General features: G+C 37.8%; 1 protein-coding gene and 1 long non-coding RNA gene across 2 annotated transcripts; one reads left to right on the forward strand and one right to left on the reverse strand.

Annotated features, from left to right (window-relative positions):
• Positions 1-755: 755 nt before the first annotated feature.
• Positions 756-5,957, forward strand: LOC122213572. The gene is made up of 3 exons (XR_006199590.1): positions 756-846; positions 3,956-4,104; positions 5,495-5,957. It is a non-coding gene; the product is annotated as an uncharacterized LOC122213572 (long non-coding RNA).
• LOC122213571 (olfactory receptor 9A4-like) lies at positions 4,518-5,462 on the reverse strand. The gene has a single exon (XM_042927649.1). It carries the CDS (start codon positions 5,460-5,462, stop codon positions 4,518-4,520), a length of 945 nt encoding a protein of 314 aa, XP_042783583.1.
• Positions 5,958-18,756: the final 12,799 nt, after the last annotated feature.

Raw genomic sequence — 18,756 nt, forward strand, 5'->3', positions numbered from 1 at the left:
GTACACCTGAAATTAATATAACATTGTGTGCAAGCCATACTTAAATAAAAATAAATAAATAAATGAATAGTCAACCAAGAATCTTATATCCAGAAAAACTATCTTTCAAAAATGAAAGTCAAAAAGAGACATTGCCAGATAAACTAAAACAGACCCCTCTTATAAGAAATACTGAAGAAATCTCTTCCAACTAAAAGCAAATGACCCCAGGAAGTAATTAGAATCCATATACATGCAAAGAAACAGCACTGGTAAGGGTAATTCTGTAATGATGTAAGACAGTATAAATGTATATTTCTTCCCCTGCCTTCTATTAACTGATTTATTTTAATATAATTTATTGTCAAGTTGGCTAACATACAGTATATAGAGTGTGCTGTTGGTTTGGGGGGTAGGTTCCAGTGATTCATCACTTACATACAACACCCAGTGCTCATCCCAACAAGTGCCCTCCTCAATGCCCACCATCCATCTTCCCCTACCGCCCCCCCATCAACCCTCAGTTTGTTCTCTGTCTTTAAGAGTCTCTTATGGTTTGCCTCCCTCTCTCTCTGTAACTATTTTCCCCCTTCCCTTCTCCCATGGTCTTCTATTAAGTTTCTCAAGTTCCACATAGGAGTGAAAAATATGATATCTGTCTTTCTCTGACTATTAACTAATTTAAAAAGCAATTGTATTAAAAAATAAGTAAATAGTTGTATTGTTGAATGGATAACATAAACAAATGCAATACTTTTGCCAATAATAGCACAAAGGAGGTGGATAGAGGCAGAGCTGATCTGGAGAAAGAAAATGACACCAAATGGCACCTTGAATCTGAGGAAAAAGTTAACAGTACCAGAAAAGGTAAATGAGGATAATACAACAAATGCTATAAATATATACTTGCTCTTCTTTCTTCTTCCATGTTCTTTAAAAAATATATAAAGTAAAAAAGGTTTTAAATAAAAAAATATAAAGTAATAATTGTAACAATGTATTGCTAAGCTTGCAACTATATAGACACTGTAAGAACAGTAAGAAAAGAAGGGGAGAGAGCTACATAGGAGTAATGTTTCCCTAGCTAACTGGCATTGTTAGTATACATGTGAAGTGAATTCTAAATTAAGATGTACATGGCAAGTCATAGAGCATCATCAAAAAAAATGAACTTTTAAAAGTTTTAAACTTTAAAATGAAAATAATCAAAGATATCAAAATAAAAAGCCTTTAAAGACAAATATCATATGACTTCACTCATATGAGGACTTTAAGATACAAAACAGATGAACATAAGGTAAGCGAAGCAAAAATAATATAAAAACAGGGAGGGATACAAAACATAAAAGACTCTTAAATATAGAGAACAAACAGAGAGTTGCTGGAGGGGTTGAGGGAGGGGGGATGGGCTAAATGGGTAAGAGGCATTAAGGAATCTACTCCTGAAATCATGGTTACACTATATGCTAACTAACTTGGATGTAAATTAAAATATAAATAATTTTTTAAATTAAAAAATTAATTAAAAAATATAAATAAATAAATAAATAAATAAATAAATAAATAAATAAGAAAGCTTTTGCACAGTGAAGAAAACCACCAAGAAAATGTAAAGGCAACCCACTGAATGAGAGAAGATAGTTGCAAATGATATATTGATAAGAATTATGATCTAAAATTAAAATTATTATTAAATTATTATTTAAAAACAATACAACTGAACAGCAAAAAAAAAAACCACCCACAAATAATCCAGTTTAAAAATAGGGAAAGATCCTGAATAGACATTTTTCCAAAGAAGACTTACAGATAGCAAATAGACACATGAAATGATGCTCCATATCATTCATCATCAGGGAAATGCAAATCAAAACTACAATGAGATATCACCTCATGCCTGTCAAAATGGCTAAAGTTAAAAAATACAAGAAATAACAAGTGTTGGCAAAGATGTGAAGAAAAAGAAATCCTTGTGCACAATCGGCGGCGATGTAAATTGGTGCACCCCCTGTAGAAAACAGTATGGAGTTTTCTCAAAAAAAAAAAAAATAGAAATACCATATGATACAGTAATTCTACTACTGGATATTTACCCGAAGAAAATGAAAACACTAATTAGAAAAGATACATGCACTCTTATGTTTATTACATCATTATTTACAATAGCCAAGATATGAAAGCAACCTAAATGTCTACTAATAATTGAATGGATAAATGTATATGTGTGTGTGTGTGTGTGTGTGTGTGTGTGTGTGTGTGTAAAATGGAATGGTACTCATTCATTAAAAAATAAGCTCTTGCCATTTGAGACAGTATTGACGGACCTAGAAAGTAATATATACTAAGTGAAGTAAGTCAGACATTGAAGGACAAATACCATATGATTTTACTTATATGTGGAGTCTTAAAAAAACATAACAAATGAACAAAACAAAACAAACAAGCCAAAAAAACTCAGTACAGAACAAATTGGTATTTGCCAGAGGAGGCGGGTTGGGAGATGGGTGAAATAGATAAACAGGATTAAAAAGTACAAACTTTCAGTTATGAAGTAAGCACCAAGATGAAAAGCACAGCATAGGGAATAGTCAATCATATTGTAGCAATGTTGTATGCTGACTACACTTATTGTGGTAAACACTGAGTAATGTATAGAATAGTTGAAACAATACACCATACATCTGTAACTAGTGTAACGTTGTATGTTAATTGCACTTCAATTTAAAAATAAAGAGTACTATAATCCAAGTAAATAAATAAATAAAATATTATACTAGTAAATATTGACTTCCGTAAAAGTAATGTAACTAGGATTAATATGTAAAATGATATAGTGGAAAAGGTGACCAACATGCGTAAACAAGAAGGGTTTTCAGTAGAGAAATAAAAACTGTAAGAAAGAATCAAAGGAAGATATTATAAACTAAAAAATACTGCATGAGGGGAAAAGAACTCCTTTCATAAGCTCATCAGTAGACTCAATAAAGCTGAAAAAACAATCAACAGATTTGAGAATAGGCAATATTATATATGTACAGCATATGTTTACTAAGTTTCCTACTGTCTAATTACTTGGACCAAAATATTTTATATTCCCACCAAAAATATGTAAAAGTTCCTATTCTTGCGCTATGAAAAGCCTTTGTACAAATTAGAAAAGGCATCCTTTCTGCATTACTGAAGGAGAAAAAAATGACAGACCTCAGAAAATGAATGTGGATGTGGGTGAATACCTTTGTGACAACCTTCAGCCCTTTCTCTAGCCAATGAAGTCCCATGACAACCCACTGGTTGGCTAGCAGAACATGGGTTGGATTAAGGCCCCACTCAACACCTCATCTAGTGCTCATATGAGGTGAAATCAGCTAGGTCATATGTGGTGGTCTTCCTTGTCCTCATCAAATGGAAGGCATCCCCACACAGCACTCTTTGCAAACCTATGGAACACCATCATCCACTGCTGGGTGGCTCAATATATCCACCCAGTTCAGGGCTGGCAGGAGGTGCTGAGTGTTATCATTTAATCAACACCTTCCATCAAATCCCTTCCTCAAACATTATGAATATCCTACAACTGCATTGCTAAATAGCCATGCCCTGGAATTCCTGAAGAACTGTGAGTTAAGAGGGTAGCTTCTCATTCCTTTGATGCTCCCCACAGAGAAGATCTATGGAAAGATACTAATACACATGGATTTGGGAGACAAAGAAATAAGGCATCATGAAGCCTGAAGTCTGGGTCTGGGAGCAGTCTCACTAGAAATAGTTGATTTAAGCAGCTGTAGAATGCTAATTCTCTGTAGAATTAGTCATTTAATTCTTATTTGTCTTAATTCCCAAACATCCCAAAATATTTCATATATTTACTTCACAAAGATTTACTGAAAAAAAAAAAAGTATTCCAATCCCCATCTCACCAATCTAGGTTGCTTCTGTGGCAAAAAAAAATGTATATAACATTTTATTTACTTTGCAGTAGAATGGAACAAGAATAAACCGCATAATAAACCACAAGAGTAAGAGAGAAACACAATATTTAAAATATATGTGGCGATCTTGTCAAGAAATTGGACAAAATATAGAAAAAGTCTACAACAGATAACAATGGTGACAGCAACAACAAAAGTGAGCTTCTCTTCCTTGGTACTCTAATTATTCCAGACCTGCACCCTTAGCCTTCTCCCATATCCTTCCTCCATCAGGATACACATTTTGAGAAAGGGATTATAAGCGAATTAACTGAGCTATAGACTGCTACAAAAATATATGTGTTTCTTTTCTCTACTTCCTCCCACTTCCCAAAGATATGCTTCCATAGTTCAATAGTGGAAGCAGCAGGAACTGATGAATGAGATTCTAGTGAGCACAGATGGGTTTCATTTTCATCTTCTTTGTCTTCTTCCATGGCCTGACTGGAAACTGTACATACCATTTGCTTCTGAAAGGATGATAATGATAAGAGAGGAATTAGGGTTTTCTAGGTTACTTAATAATCCCCAATGATTACTGTGTTTCCACACAAAATTGACATAGAAGAATCAATCCTTGACCAGTCGACAGCAGCGTTTCATACCATCCCGAAGGGCCTCTTTGACTTTGTCATTCCTCAGGGTGAAGATGAAAGGGTTCAGGAAAGGGGTTACCACAGAAATAAACAGGGAAACTATCTTGTTGTACTCAGCAGCCTGTGTTTGCTTAGGTTTTACAAACAGGAACAAGCAGCTTCCGTAGCCAATCACAACAAAGATGAAGTGAGAGGCACAGGTAGAGAAGGCTTTCCTCCGGCCCGAGGCTGTGGGGATCTTGAGGATGGTAGAGATGATGTAGGTGTAGGAGACAATTGTTGGGGCCAGCGAACCAATGATAATGACAACAGCCATTAAGAAGAGAACGAACTCTGTGAAAAGAGTGTCACCACAGGATAGTTTGAGCAGTTGCCCTCGGTCACAGAAAAAATGGTCTAACAGATTTGACTTGCAGAAAGTAAACTGAAATGTGGCATAGACTGGCCATATTTCAGAAAGGAACCCAAACACCCATGACACAATGACCACCCAGATGCAGGTGTGGCTGTTCATAATGATGTTGTACCTCAAAGGGTTACAGACAGCCACGTAACGATCCACAGCCATCGCTCCCAGTAATGCGAACTCTGTGGTCCCCACAGCAAGGTACAGGAAGAGCTGGGTGACACATGCAGCCAGAGATATTGTCTGTATCCCAGGGAGCAGCAATCCCCAAAGCATCACAGGCATGATAATAGTTGTAACCAATATCTCCAAGGCAGAGAGATGACCAAGGAAGAAATACATAGGGGACCACAGACGTTTATCCACACAGACAATCATGATGATGACTGTGTTTCCCATTAACGTTGCTGAGTAGAAGAAAAAGAATATGGCAAAAAGAATGTGGTGTAGTTCTTGGGACCCAGGAAAGCCTAGAAGGCAGAACTCAGTGGCACTAGAGAGATTGTTCATCATTTACTCCTTGTTTCTGTTTTTGTAAAACCTAGAGCTTGAAGACTGGTAACATGGCTCCACATGGTCCTGTTCTCCAAAGAGAAGGAAGACAGGTTAGGATGAGAAACTATCTCCAACCTGAAGACCAGGTGAAAAGCCCCAACTGCAATGCTCTGCACAAGGCCACACCTCAATGTGGTGACCTCCAATCTACCTCAAGATCACCTGTCTTGAAGATGAAGACTCCTTCATCTCTATAGAGGATAAGAACCCTTTCTTGTTTTTTTACACCACTGGATATGCCTTCTTTCAGGGGACAGAGGATAAGAGTGTTAAACTGGCCACTTATGAAGCTGTGTTGATCAGCCACACCAGGCCTGGGATTGTGTCATTTCCTCTTATGTTAATTGTAGCAGATGATACAAAGGTGTTCTAGGTGATGTTCAAAACATGGACTATTGAACCCTGTGCCTCATCCTTACTAGTACTGTCTAGACTTATCGTGGGGGCAGTAGAAAAGCAGCAGAGGACTAAGACCAACACCTCTGCTTTCCCCAGAGTGTAAACTTCCATTGTACAGAGCAGAAACATCTATAAATGAGAACTATAGAACTTGAGATAGTTTCCCAGGGAAGAATCATTCTTCTCTAACTCCATGTGATTTGCAAAGTGCTGGGAGGGAGGAAAAGTGGCACCTGGCACTGACAAGGATAGATATGAGGGCAGTAGGCCCTTAGGATGTCTGTCTGGAACTTGACCTCTCACTTTTTTCATCCTATTACTCAAATGTCATCTCCTCAGAGAATTCTATCCAGTAACCCTACACCAATTAGGAATGGCTTGCTGTTACCATTCTTTGTAGCACTTTTTATTACCTGATTTGATATGTATACTAACTTTATTCCTTATTTTAACATTAAGCAAATTCAGCAGTGGATAGAACAAACAAAAATTCCTGCCCTATGGAGCTCACATTCAAGGGGAGTGTGGATGCCAGATTATATACAAGACAAGTAAGTACAATTATGATGCTAGTCTATTCATCATGCTGGAATAAACATAAGGCAAGGAAGAACGACAGGAAATCTAATTTAATGTATTCACAGTTCATCTATGATACTAGAATATAAACTGTATGAAGGCAGGACATGTGTGTATATATCTATCTATATCTGTATCTGTATCTACATCTATATTTATATCTATATTATTGTTGAGCTATAAAGTCATGCTGATAAATTTCCCTACATGATAGTTGCTTGGATGTGTGCTATATGGTTAAATAGTACTTGATGTTCATTAAAGCAGCCGGGCCATACCCCGTGGAGCCTACTCTTCTTGATTTGCTTTCATGGCTCACATTACCATTTCCCCTTCCTCCCTTCCCTTACTCACGCCACCTCCTCTAAGCCTCTGAAGGTTGGAATGATGGGAAAACAGGTTAAGAACAGTATTGTGGGGATGGCTCAGTGACCTGCATTGCTAAAATGTCTGTGTATTGGGCACTGGGTGAAAAAATATAGAAGAATCTTAGCAGTGACTGTTTTTAACATTGGAACAGAGGAGAAATAAATCTGCTCTCTGCTGTGTAGAGGGGATTCGGTGATGTCCTCAACCACTCTTTAAGCTCTGGGCCTCCTTTGTTCTAACAGGTAGCCAAGCCCAGAACTCCAATCTGATCTTCTCCTACTCTTTCCTTCCTAGAGGAAAACCCTGAGAAAATACTCACCCCCATGGAGGGGCCTCTCCACCCTTCTCAGACTCTCCAGGACTTGGATAACTTGTCTGGCTACTGCTGATGCATATACAAGGGCCACAGCAACTTACTCAACAGGAGCTGAGCAGAAACTCCAGAAATAACAGCATTGTGGGAACTGAGGGTCTCTTTCTCTCTCCTTCCCTCCCACTACCCTCCTTCCCAAGGGGACTTAGTCACTGAGGTACCTGTTCTTAATTAGCCCATGTTCAGGGCGCCCCTAAGCAATCAGACTGCGGAAAGCAGAACAAACTTTTAGTTATTCCCTTTTTTGACCAATTAAGGGTCAGAACTTTTGAAACTTTTTGCTTAATGAAGAAACCTGAAATCTCACCAATCACAGGCTTTCAATACCAAAACTGCCTCCTCAAAGGCCCCAAGTCCAGGATTCAAGAGACATCTCAGACTCTAAGCAGATTACCCCTTCTGCCCTATATCCTAGACTCTTCTCTGATTCTCTTAGCTATTCAGAGAAAAAATCATCCCCTAACCCCCAATAGGACACATTACAATTGACATCTAAAATGTGCACCAGTATCCTAAAAGCATGCATATTGGTCTCAGTCAAAGCCTTAACTTCACCAGAAATCCCCTACAAAGCCTGTTTCCTCCTTCACTCATTTCATAGAGAGGCTCCTGCTCCTAACTCTGAGGACCTTCCAGAAAACTGGGGAGAGTTTCTGCCTCCAAATTGTACTTCGCTCTCTGCTACTGTCTCAGGTTTCCACTCTTCTGAACACACATGCATCTGTATGCATTCAAGCAAGATTCTTACATTTATTTCTATGGTGTGTCCATGTTTGCCAGCTGGGCACTTCAAAGTGGGGACAGCATAAGGACAGCCAATGTAGGCAGTTATATTTACAACCTGAACCAACTGACAAATGTAAATTGTAAGTCTGCTTTATGCTAGAGCAAGACAGAAAAAATGGCAGCTACAACCATGTATCTGGATTTGGGATTTCATTTGAAGTATACCTGTTAAATCTGAGAGGGTCAATAGATGCAGAAGGGTATAATTTGGGAATAATCTTCCTTCCCATTTCTGATGTTGCCAAGCCCAACTAGATTGCCATATAATATTAGAAAAAATTTATAAGTATGTATCTGCATATTCTTTATAGAAAATCCTGTGAAAATCTATTTTAAAACCTTTTCTCTATCAGTTAACAATATATAAAAGATAGTCCTCCAAATCTACACATGCTGACCACTTTTTTCTTTCTGCATAGTGTTCCATTATATGGATGACCCATTCTTTATTAGTTAGCCCTCTATTGATCATTGTTTGCTCTTGTTTACATTTTATTGTGTAAAATGATGGTATAAACATCCCTATACTTTTATAAGTCTATACATGTTGATATTTCTGAAATAAACCCCTAGACTGGACACTTTTAGGTTAAAAGGGAGATACATTGAAGATATTGGTTTCTATTAACACCAAATAATACACCAAAGATTTTGGATTGATTCACACTGACACGAAGACTGTGTGATAAGAGCACTCTTGATTTCCTGATCTACTACTAACAATGATATAATGAAAATTCATTTAAAATTGAAGAGAACAATATTAAGATACCTCACATGAGAAATCAATTGGAAAACCTATTGAAGTGAAATGTTTGCAAGATAAAAATTACCATAACTGACTCAAAAGAAATGAAACACATTTCCTAAGTATTCCTAAATATGGAAAATAATTGAATTCATTATATAAAATTCTCCCATACAGAAAACTATAGCTTCAAATGGCTTTACTGGTATATTCTATCAATTTTTTAAGGAAGAAATATCTCCAATTCTACACAGAATTTCCAGAAAATTGAGTGCAAGGGAACACTGCTCATTAATCTTATGAAGTCAGACTTAAATCTTGATACCAAGGACCAAGGACACTGAAAGAAAAGGAAACTGAGATCCCTTTTGAATATGAAAGGAAAAATCCTTAGTAAAATATGAGAAAATAAAATCCAGCAATACTTAAAGAAAATAATGTGCCATAACAAAGGGATGATTTTACTCCAGATACGCAAGATTGGGTTAACATTAGGAGATTAATCAATATAATTCATCATATGAACAGAAATAAAGAGAAAAACCACATGGTCACTTAAATGGGAGCAGAGAAGGCATTTCACTAAAATCAACATCCAATGATGAAAAATTCTGATCAAACTAGGAACAAATGAGATCTTCTTTATTTTTTATTTTTTTAAATATTTTAATGTTTATTTATTTTTGAGAGAGAGAGAGACAGACACAGAGTGAGCAGGGGAGAGGCAGAGAGAGAGGGAGACACAGAATCCAAAGTGGGCTCCAGGGCCTGAGCTATCAGCACAGAGTCCAACACAGGGCTCAAACCCACCAACCATGAGATGATGACCTGAGCTGAAGTTGGATGCTTAACCGACTGAGCCCCAGTGGGTTAACCAGGTGCCCCAAGTGGGACCTTCTCTAAATTCATAAATAGAGTCCACCAAAAACCTAATGGTAACATGAAACCTAATGATGAAAGACCTAATTTCTTCCTCCAAGATAGGGAGGAAGGCAACGATATCTGTTCTCACCGCTTCTATTCAACATTAAACTGGACATCCTAGCTAATGCAATAAGGCAAGAAAATGAAATTAAAAGCATACAGTTAGCAAATAAAGAAAAAAAAAATACTTGTAGAGTACATAATCCAATATGCAGAAAATCCTAAGAGATCTGCAAAAAAAAAAAAAAAAAAAGGAACACCTTCTAGAAATAAAAGGTGATTACCAAGGCCACAGGATAAAGGCCTCAATATACAAAAATCTATTATATTGCTACCTACTAGCAAGAAACTAGAAATGAAAATAAAAATTTTAAATTATAAGATGCGAAACCATGAAAAACTAAGAGATTAATTCAACAAATTGTACATGACTATACACTTGAAACTATACAACATTGCTGATATAAACTGAGAAATATCTAAATAAATTAACATTGTGTTTTCATGAATCAGAAACTTGGATTTTGTTAAAATGCCTTTTTTTAATTTGTCTCTAGGTTCAATAAAGTGTCACTCAAAATCCCAGGAAGTTTTTATTTTAATATTGAAGAGCTGACTCTAAGATTTCTATGCAACTATGAAGAACTAAGAAGAGCCAAAAGAATTTTGAAAAAGAACAAAAAAGGTGGGAGACTCACAATACCTTATTTACAACTTAATTTAAGTTACAGTAATCAAAACACTATCTTACTTACATACTATGATTAGATCAACAGACATAAACCAATAAAATAGAATAGAGAATTCAGACACAAAGGCCAACATACATCTTTAATTGATTTTGACCACATGAAGTGTTGGTGAAGGTGTGGAGAAACTGGATCTTTCGTACACTGCTGGTGATATAAACAACAACAAGTAAACATACACTTACCCTACAAAGCCATAATTCAACTTCACTCTTAGATATTTTCCCAATCTATAAGAAAACACACACCACAAAAGACATCTTCATGAATGCAATTTTATTCACAACAAACTCGAAAAACCCAAGTGATGATTAATAACTGAATGGATAAATAAATGGTACATTCATACAGTGGAACACCACTCAGAAATAAAAATCTATTGATAGATGCACCATCATGGATAATTCTGTACAGGGCTACAGTAAGCAAAAGAATCCTGACATAAATATTATTATTTCATTAATAAGCTCAAGAAACAAAAAACCTGATCTATAATAACAGAAAACAGCCTGAGGTTAGGAATGAAAATGGAGATTTATTCAAAAGGAGCACAAAGAAACCTTTAGGGTGATGAACATATTTTATAATTTGGTTGTGATAGCTACATGTGTGTATACATTTGTTAAAACTCACTGAAATTTACACATCAAATGGCTACATTATTGTATGAAAATTAACATTAAAATGTTGAAAATATTTTTTAAATAAACCCAAACTATAACAGGAGAGGGCTCATCATTAAGGGATTGATGGGTAGAGAAATGAGGTAAGGTTAAGTGAAGTATAAAGTTATATTAAGTATAAAGTATATAAGGCTTTATATACTTTAGGGTATACTGAAGCCTAAAACAGAATAGGTAGACAAAGTAAGGTATGTCGAATATGGTTGTGGATTAGGTGTGAGGGTGGGGAAAGTTAAAAGAACACAAGGTGAAGACCAGGCTTAACTAACCCTAATGGATGTCAGAATGTAACAAGTAATTTCCAGACCAAACAGATGTTCTCTTTGACCATGTTCTATCACCTTTTTGAGTAACTTTCTGCAAGCACCTCTTAAGTTTACAAACAAACTTTAGTTTGTAAAATGGATGACAGATATAAACCACCAGTAAAGCTTATAACATGAGAGCACAATTTTAAAATATTCGTCTTTGGTGAAAGTTAAAGGATCTCAAGACAGTGAACAATCGTGGATAAACTATTGTGATTAGAATCCGGAACCTGAATGCTAATTCCTTTTCATACCCACTAGCTATGTTATATTCAATTCGGTGTGTGAGTGTTCAACTCTCTGGCTTTGGTTTTCTCTTCTGAAATATCAGGGCAGTGAGGTACAGGATGTCTGACCTCTCTTTCACAATCTCTACCTTGCCCAAAGTGAAGGGGCAAGGAGCAGAAACTGAGCTAGTCCTTGAGCCTTGTAATGATGCACTGAGCCTCTCAGCCTCCTGCTGAGGCTCTCCACTCATTACCTTTGGTCATGGAACCCCTCTGCAAAGCTAAACTTTTTGTCAGAATCAGCTCTTTCCAGATAACATCATGGGCATTCATAGACCACACCAGACTCGGTACCTAAAGTTACCCTTGATTACTGGATTGTTTATGTGGGTAAAGCTGGTGACTGCCCAAACTCAAAGTTGGCCAAACCTGAAGGCCATTCCATGTCTATATTTTTTTCCATATTCCACATAAGCACACTGGAGACACAGGCAAGAGGAGAAGTCAACATGGACCAGAGAAATAAAGAGCCATCTTGATGATCTAGGAGGACAGATAGGGTTATTACCCCAAGTGCTGAATGCCTGCCCACAAAAGAAGGGATGAGAGGAAATTATCCTTACTTGCCTGCCTCAAAAGTCTGCTAACTGACCTTCACGTCTGCCATCACTTCCCTCTTTCTACTCTGTTCTCCCCATAACTGCTTGAGTGATCTTTTAAGACACAGATTGGATCAGGTCTCTCCCCTGATGAAAACCTTCTCACTGCTCATTGGTCACTGTCCCGAGTGCCCTAAGGATCTATATGATTTCTAGAAATGCTTTTCTCTAATGTCGTCTGTCTTTCCCTTCCTTCACCCCATGCTGCCCGGCAGCACTGACATTCTTTTAGTTCCTTCAAGGGCTTTAGTGCATGCTCTTAATGCACTCTTAATGTGCTCGCTCCATTCCCACCCAGCTTTGCCTTGTTCATGCCACACATCAGTTAATGATCACTTTATTTTTGTAACTTTTTAAAAAATGTTTATTTATTTAATAATTCTTTGAGAGTTATTATAAATAATCTCCTTGAGAGAAGAGAGCACAAACGGGGAAGGGGCCAAGAGACAGGGAGACACAGAATCCAAAGGAGGCTCTGAGCTATCAGCACAGAGCCCAATGCCAGGCTCAAACCCACAAACCGTGATATCATGACCTGAGCTGAAGTTGGATGCTTAGCCAACTGAGCCACTGAGCCACTGAGCACCCCATGATCCTTTCTTATAGGGGCTTTCCCTAACCTCCACAGACATATTCAGGTTCCCTGTCAGGTGTTCTCCAAATACCCTTGTAGTAGATGCTATGTGCCTTCCCCAGACCTCCCTCAGGACCAAGGTACTTGCCCCCCACCCCATAGCTGAGGTTATCCCTAGAAATTGCCCTCAGTTAAGCATAAGTGCCTCCACCAAGATTATAGCCTGTCCTCTAAGGTAGCCTGTACCCAACGACCTGTAGATGCAGGAGTGCAAATGTCCAGCTCCTGTGTTTGAGGTAGGGACACAAGTCAGCACAATTCTAAAGAGCCATCCTAGCTCCGGGGCTCCCGGTGGGATTGGTTCCTCCTGGGGTTGAAGCCTCTGTGGCAACTTCATTACCAGTCAGCTTCCCCTCTGCCCAAACATATTCTCCCCCACACCTTTACAGGAATTGTCTCAAAGATCACTCCCAGACTTAAGACAACCTCACAATTTCTTTCCTGAATGATCCACAGTTTTAATTATATATTTTGTGTGTGTGTGTGGTTTCACTCTGTATGGTGTATCTCTTCACCAAATATGCTCTATCAGGGAAGAGACCATGTCCACTATGTTTCCTGCTATATTTTCAGCACATTGTCTGAAAGGTAACTGTTATTCAAAAAATGTTCTTGCTGAATGATCTGTTCTTAATATTCAATCAAGTTAGACTCTTTCATAGTTTCAAAAACCATTTATATTTTTCTTTATTGAACTTACCAATTTAGAAGAGAACTTTATGCACAAATAAAATAAACTTTTATTTCAAAAAATTAAAAATTGGGGCACCTGGGTGGCTCAATCGGTTCAGCGTCCAAGTCTTGATTTCAACTCAGGTCATGATCTCATGGGTTCATGAGATCAAGCACTGTGTTGGGTTCTGCACTGACAGCATTGAGCTTGAGATTTCCTCTCCCTCCCTCTCTGCCTCTCCCTTCCTCACTGCTATCAGTGCAGGGCCCCCTTTAGATCCTCTGTCCCTTTCTCTGTCTCTCTCTGTCTCTTTCTCTCTGTCTCTCTCTCTCTCAAAAATGAATGAACATTTATTTATATATAAAAAAAGAATTTTTTCATAAGATCATCAGGACACTTAAAGCAGATGAAGAAAGCATTAACATATGAGAATAGGCCACAGTGTACAAGCACAACATATGCTTACTAAGTTTGTTATGAATTACCAGGGCCATAATATTTTATATTCCCATCATAAATGAATAAAAGCTCTATTCATCAGAATTCACATGAACAATAGGATTCTTAGAATTTTGCTTTTCTCCAATCAGATAGAAATGATATGGCTGATGGCTGAGTATATTTTGGCAAGTTGTTTAATGTCTTAAAGTTTTTAATGTTTATTCTGAGAGAGAGAGAGAAAGAGAAAGAGAAGGAGAGAGAGAGAGAGAGAGAGCACGAGCAGGGGAGGGCAGAGAGGGAGACACATAATCTGAAGCAGGCTCCAGGCTGTCAGCACAGAGCCCGATGCAGGCCTCGAACTCACGAACCTTAAGAGCATGACTGGAGCCAAAATCAGACATTTAACTGACTGAGCTACTCAGGTGTTCCTGTTAAAGTCTTATTTAGTTTCTATATACTAATCTGTTAAGTGAACACAATACTACTCACCTAACAGCTTATTGCCAGGATTAAATGACAATATACAGAAATTACAAGGTACTTAGTATACAATCAATACTACCTTCCTTCCATCTATATGATTCCAAAACATTCAGCAAAGTTTCTTCTGCAGTAGATATTCAATGTATAAAAATCAATCAAATTATATAAAAGTTATATTCAGCATCTTTACTGAAAAAACTTCCTCATGTTCATAGGACAAAATAACAAAGATGTTTAAGATCAAAATTTGGAATCACACAAACCTATTCAGTTTTAAAAATTATTATCAATATTAATAAAACATTGGAGGTATTTCCATTAGGAACAAAGAAAATAAATATTTGCAGTGGCTATGCAAAAGAAATAGAAGTTTTAATTACACACCACTCCTTTTTTCTCCTTATCTCCTAATAAGGGACATTAGTTTATACTAGAATATTTCATATTTTGGAGCACCTGAGTGGCTCAGTCATTAAGTGTTGGACTCTTGATTTGGGCTCAGGTCATTTCCCAGGGTTATGCCACCCAGCCCTTGTCAGATTCCAGTGCTGAGCGTGGAACCTGCTTGGGATTCTCCTCTCTTCCTCTGCACCCCTCCCCTGCTCTCTCTCTAAAAAAAATTTAAAAATAAAAAAAATGTAGGGACTCCTGGATGATTCAGCTGGTTAAGTGTCTAACTCTTGATCTGGGCTCAGGTCATAATCTCACAATTTGTGAATTACAGCCCCCAATTGAGCTCTGTGCTGACAAAGGAGAGCCTACTTGGGATTCTCTCTCTCTCTTCCTCTGCCCCTCCCATGCTCTGTGTGTGTGTGTGTGTGTGTGTGTGTGTGTGTGACAATAAATAAGTAAACATTTTTTTAAAAAAATTTTAAGGAAAAAAACTTATTTTACTTTGTATCCTATACAACAATATTTATGCAACATTTAGTATGAATATAATGAAATACCTGTAGGAAATAAAACAGGAAAAAAGTGAATGTCTTCTCAGATGTATATAACAGACACTATCTAGGATTAGCATTTTCTTTCACCAAGGAACTTTTCCTGAACAGAAACTACTAAAAACTTCCTGGTAAAAGTAGTCTTCTCTCCAGTTTTGTTTTTGTTTTAACCCTGACCATATAACTAAGAATACAAAGTATGTTAAGAGGCACATATTTAAAATAAGTTACAAAGTTGCAACACATCATGTCTGAGATACATCAAATTATACCTAAGATTTGAATATGATAATTACATGTGAATTATGATAACGAGTGTTTTTTAATTCCTTTTTTTAAAGCTTTTACTTAAGTTCCAATTAGGTAACAAATAGTGTAATATTGGTTTAGGTGTACAATTTAGTGACTCACATTTCCATACAAACATCTGGTACTCAATCACAAGCGTGCCCTTTAATCCCCATCACCTATTTAATCCCCCCACCCACCTCCCCTCTGGTAACCATCAGTTTGTTCTCTAGAATTAAGAGTCTGTTTCTTGGTTTGCCTCTCATTCTCCTTTTTTCCCCTTTGCTCATTTGTTTTATTTCTTAAATTCCACATATAAGTGAAATCATATAGTATTTGTTTTCCTCTGACTTATTTTGCTTAGCATAATACTCCATCCGTGTTATAGCAAATGGCAAGATTTCATTTTCTTTTATGGCTGAAAAGATGCTCAACACCACTGATCATCAGGAAAATCCAAATCAAAACCACAATGAGACATCACGTCACACCTGTCAGAATGGTTAAAATCAACAGCACAAGAAACAACAGGTGTTGGCGAGGAGGTGAAGAAAGAGGGACCCTCTTGTACTATTGGTGGGAATGCAAACTGGTGCAGCCACTCTGGAAAACAGTATGAAGGTTCCTCAAAAAGTTAAAAATAGAACTACCCTATAATCCAGCAAGTGCACTACTAAGTATGTACCCAAAGAATACAAAAATACTAAATCAAAGGGCTATATGCACCCCGATGTTTATAGCAGCATGATCTACCCCAGCCAAAAGATGGAAACAGCCCAACTGTTCAACTGATGAACAGATAAAGAAAATGTGATGTGTATATAGAATGGAATATTACTCGTATTTATATTTAGATATCTGTATTGATTATCTGTGTACTTAGTTGTGAAAAGTAAAGACAAAAAATAAATAGAACAAATGTTATTGAGACTTGATAGTGTATATAGTAGTGAGGAAATGGTGTGAGGAATCTCACTTCATTTGGGGGTAGGAGACAACCGCTGGTTGAGAAATTAAGCCTCAGTGGGCAGACATATCTGTCTCCCAGCTCCCAGTGTGAACATGGAGTAGGCATTCTGGTTGAGAATAAGATGGCTTGCAGGGCAGGGGCACAGTGACAGTGTTATGGACTGAAGGTTTATGTTCCCTTAAAATCCATATGTTGAAATGCTGACACCCAGTGCAGCTGATTTGGGAGATGGGGACTCTTAAGTAATTAAGCTAAAAGGAGGTCAATGGGTGGGGGCCTCATCACATAAGAATAGTTCTCACCAAAACTAAATTAGCCTGAACCTTGAACTCGGACTTCTAAGTCTCCAGAACTATGAGAAACAATTTTTTCTTATTTAAACCACCAAATGTGTAGTGTTTTGAAATGACAGCCCAGGCAGACTAACATAAACATTAACTTTCCTTCATTCAGAATCAAAGACCAAACAGAAGAACCTCCCTTTGGTACAAAAGATGTTTCACGCCCCATCACAAATCACTAGACCTGGAACTTTCCTTCCTTCCTCATGGTCAGGGGCATTCAGAGAAGCAGTTTAGAGCACTGCATCCCTGAGATACAGGAAAGGAATGGAATTGTTGATGGAGGACAAGGGGAAGAATAGGAAATGCATTAGCAGTGGGTGATCAGAGCCTGATTCAAGCGGAAAGGGAAAAGAGAGAAAGGGAAAGAAGGAGAAAGAGAGGAATAGGAGAGCTCAAGGACAAGGGGAAAGAGGAAGAAGGAAGAAGACAGGTGGTGGATGAACTAAGGATGATCAGGACAGGGTGCAGTAGGCATCGGTGATGAAGGTTCAGAAACCAAAGAAACCGATGAGGACAGTGAGGCTCTCTTTTCTGTCCTCCTAAATTGCCTCTACAAGCCCAGAGACAATGCAGTCCCATTACAACCTATTGGTTAGCTACCAGAGCATGGGCTGGATTAAGACCCCACCCAACACCTCATATGTTGCCCATATGAGGTGGAATCAACTATATCATGGATGGTAGACTTCTCTGTCTTCACCAAACGGGAAGGCACCCTCACACAGTACTCTGCAACTCTATGGAACACCATCATCCACGGCTAGGTGGCTGAATATCTGCCACCAGTTCAGGGCTGCCAGGAAGTGCTGAGCATTACCATTTAACCAACATCTTCCTGGGGCACCTGGGTGACTTAGTTAAGAGTCTCATTTATGATTTTGGCTCAGGTCATAATCTCAGGGTAGTGAGGTCCAGCACTGTGTCACTGATGGCACACAGACTCCTTGGGATTCTCTCTCTCCACTCTCTTCTGCACCTGCCTCCATTCACACAATTTCTCCTTTCAAAATAAATAAACTTTTTTTAAATAAAAAATAAAAATAATTTTAAAAACCTACCTTCCTTCAAACCCCTTCCTCCAACATGATGAGCTTCCTACACTTGCATTGTCATAAAACCATGCCTTGTATTCTTGAAGAGCTGCAAGTTGAGAGGGTAGCTTCTCATTTCTTTGATGCTCCCCATAGAGAAAATCTATGACAGGGTACTGAGACAATTGGATTTCAGAGACAGAGAAGTAAAGGCATCATGAGGCCGAAAGTCTGGGTCTGGGAGTAGTCTCAACAGACATAGTAGATTTAAGCAGTTGTACAACACAGGATTCTTTCTCTATAATTAGTCATTTAATTCTTACTTGTCTCAATCCCCATATGTCCCAAAATATTTCATATCTTTACATCGTTAAGACTTACTAAAAGTATTCCAATCCCCATATCTCCACTCTAGATTGGTTCTGTGGCAAAGAGTATATAACATTGTATGTACTTTGCACTAGCAATGGAGCCTGGATAACATGAAGAACCAGCAGAGAAAAGGAGAACCATAGAATATTTTAAGTGCATATTGCCATCGCATCAAGAAATTGCACAAAAATATAGGAAAATCTCTACAACTGTTGATAAAGAAACAATGTGAGCATCTCCCCCTTGGTACTTATTATGGCAGATGCCT

The sequence above is a fragment of the Panthera leo genome, chromosome A2, assembly GCF_018350215.1.
Source record: "Panthera leo isolate Ple1 chromosome A2, P.leo_Ple1_pat1.1, whole genome shotgun sequence".
In the NCBI taxonomy this organism is placed as follows: domain Eukaryota; kingdom Metazoa; phylum Chordata; class Mammalia; order Carnivora; family Felidae; genus Panthera; species Panthera leo.

Excerpts from the sequence above, each read along its gene's own strand:
- LOC122213571 (XM_042927649.1), bottom strand. The coding sequence starts at position 5,462 with ATGATGAACAATCTCTCTAGTGCCACTGAGTTCTGCCTTCTAGGCTTT.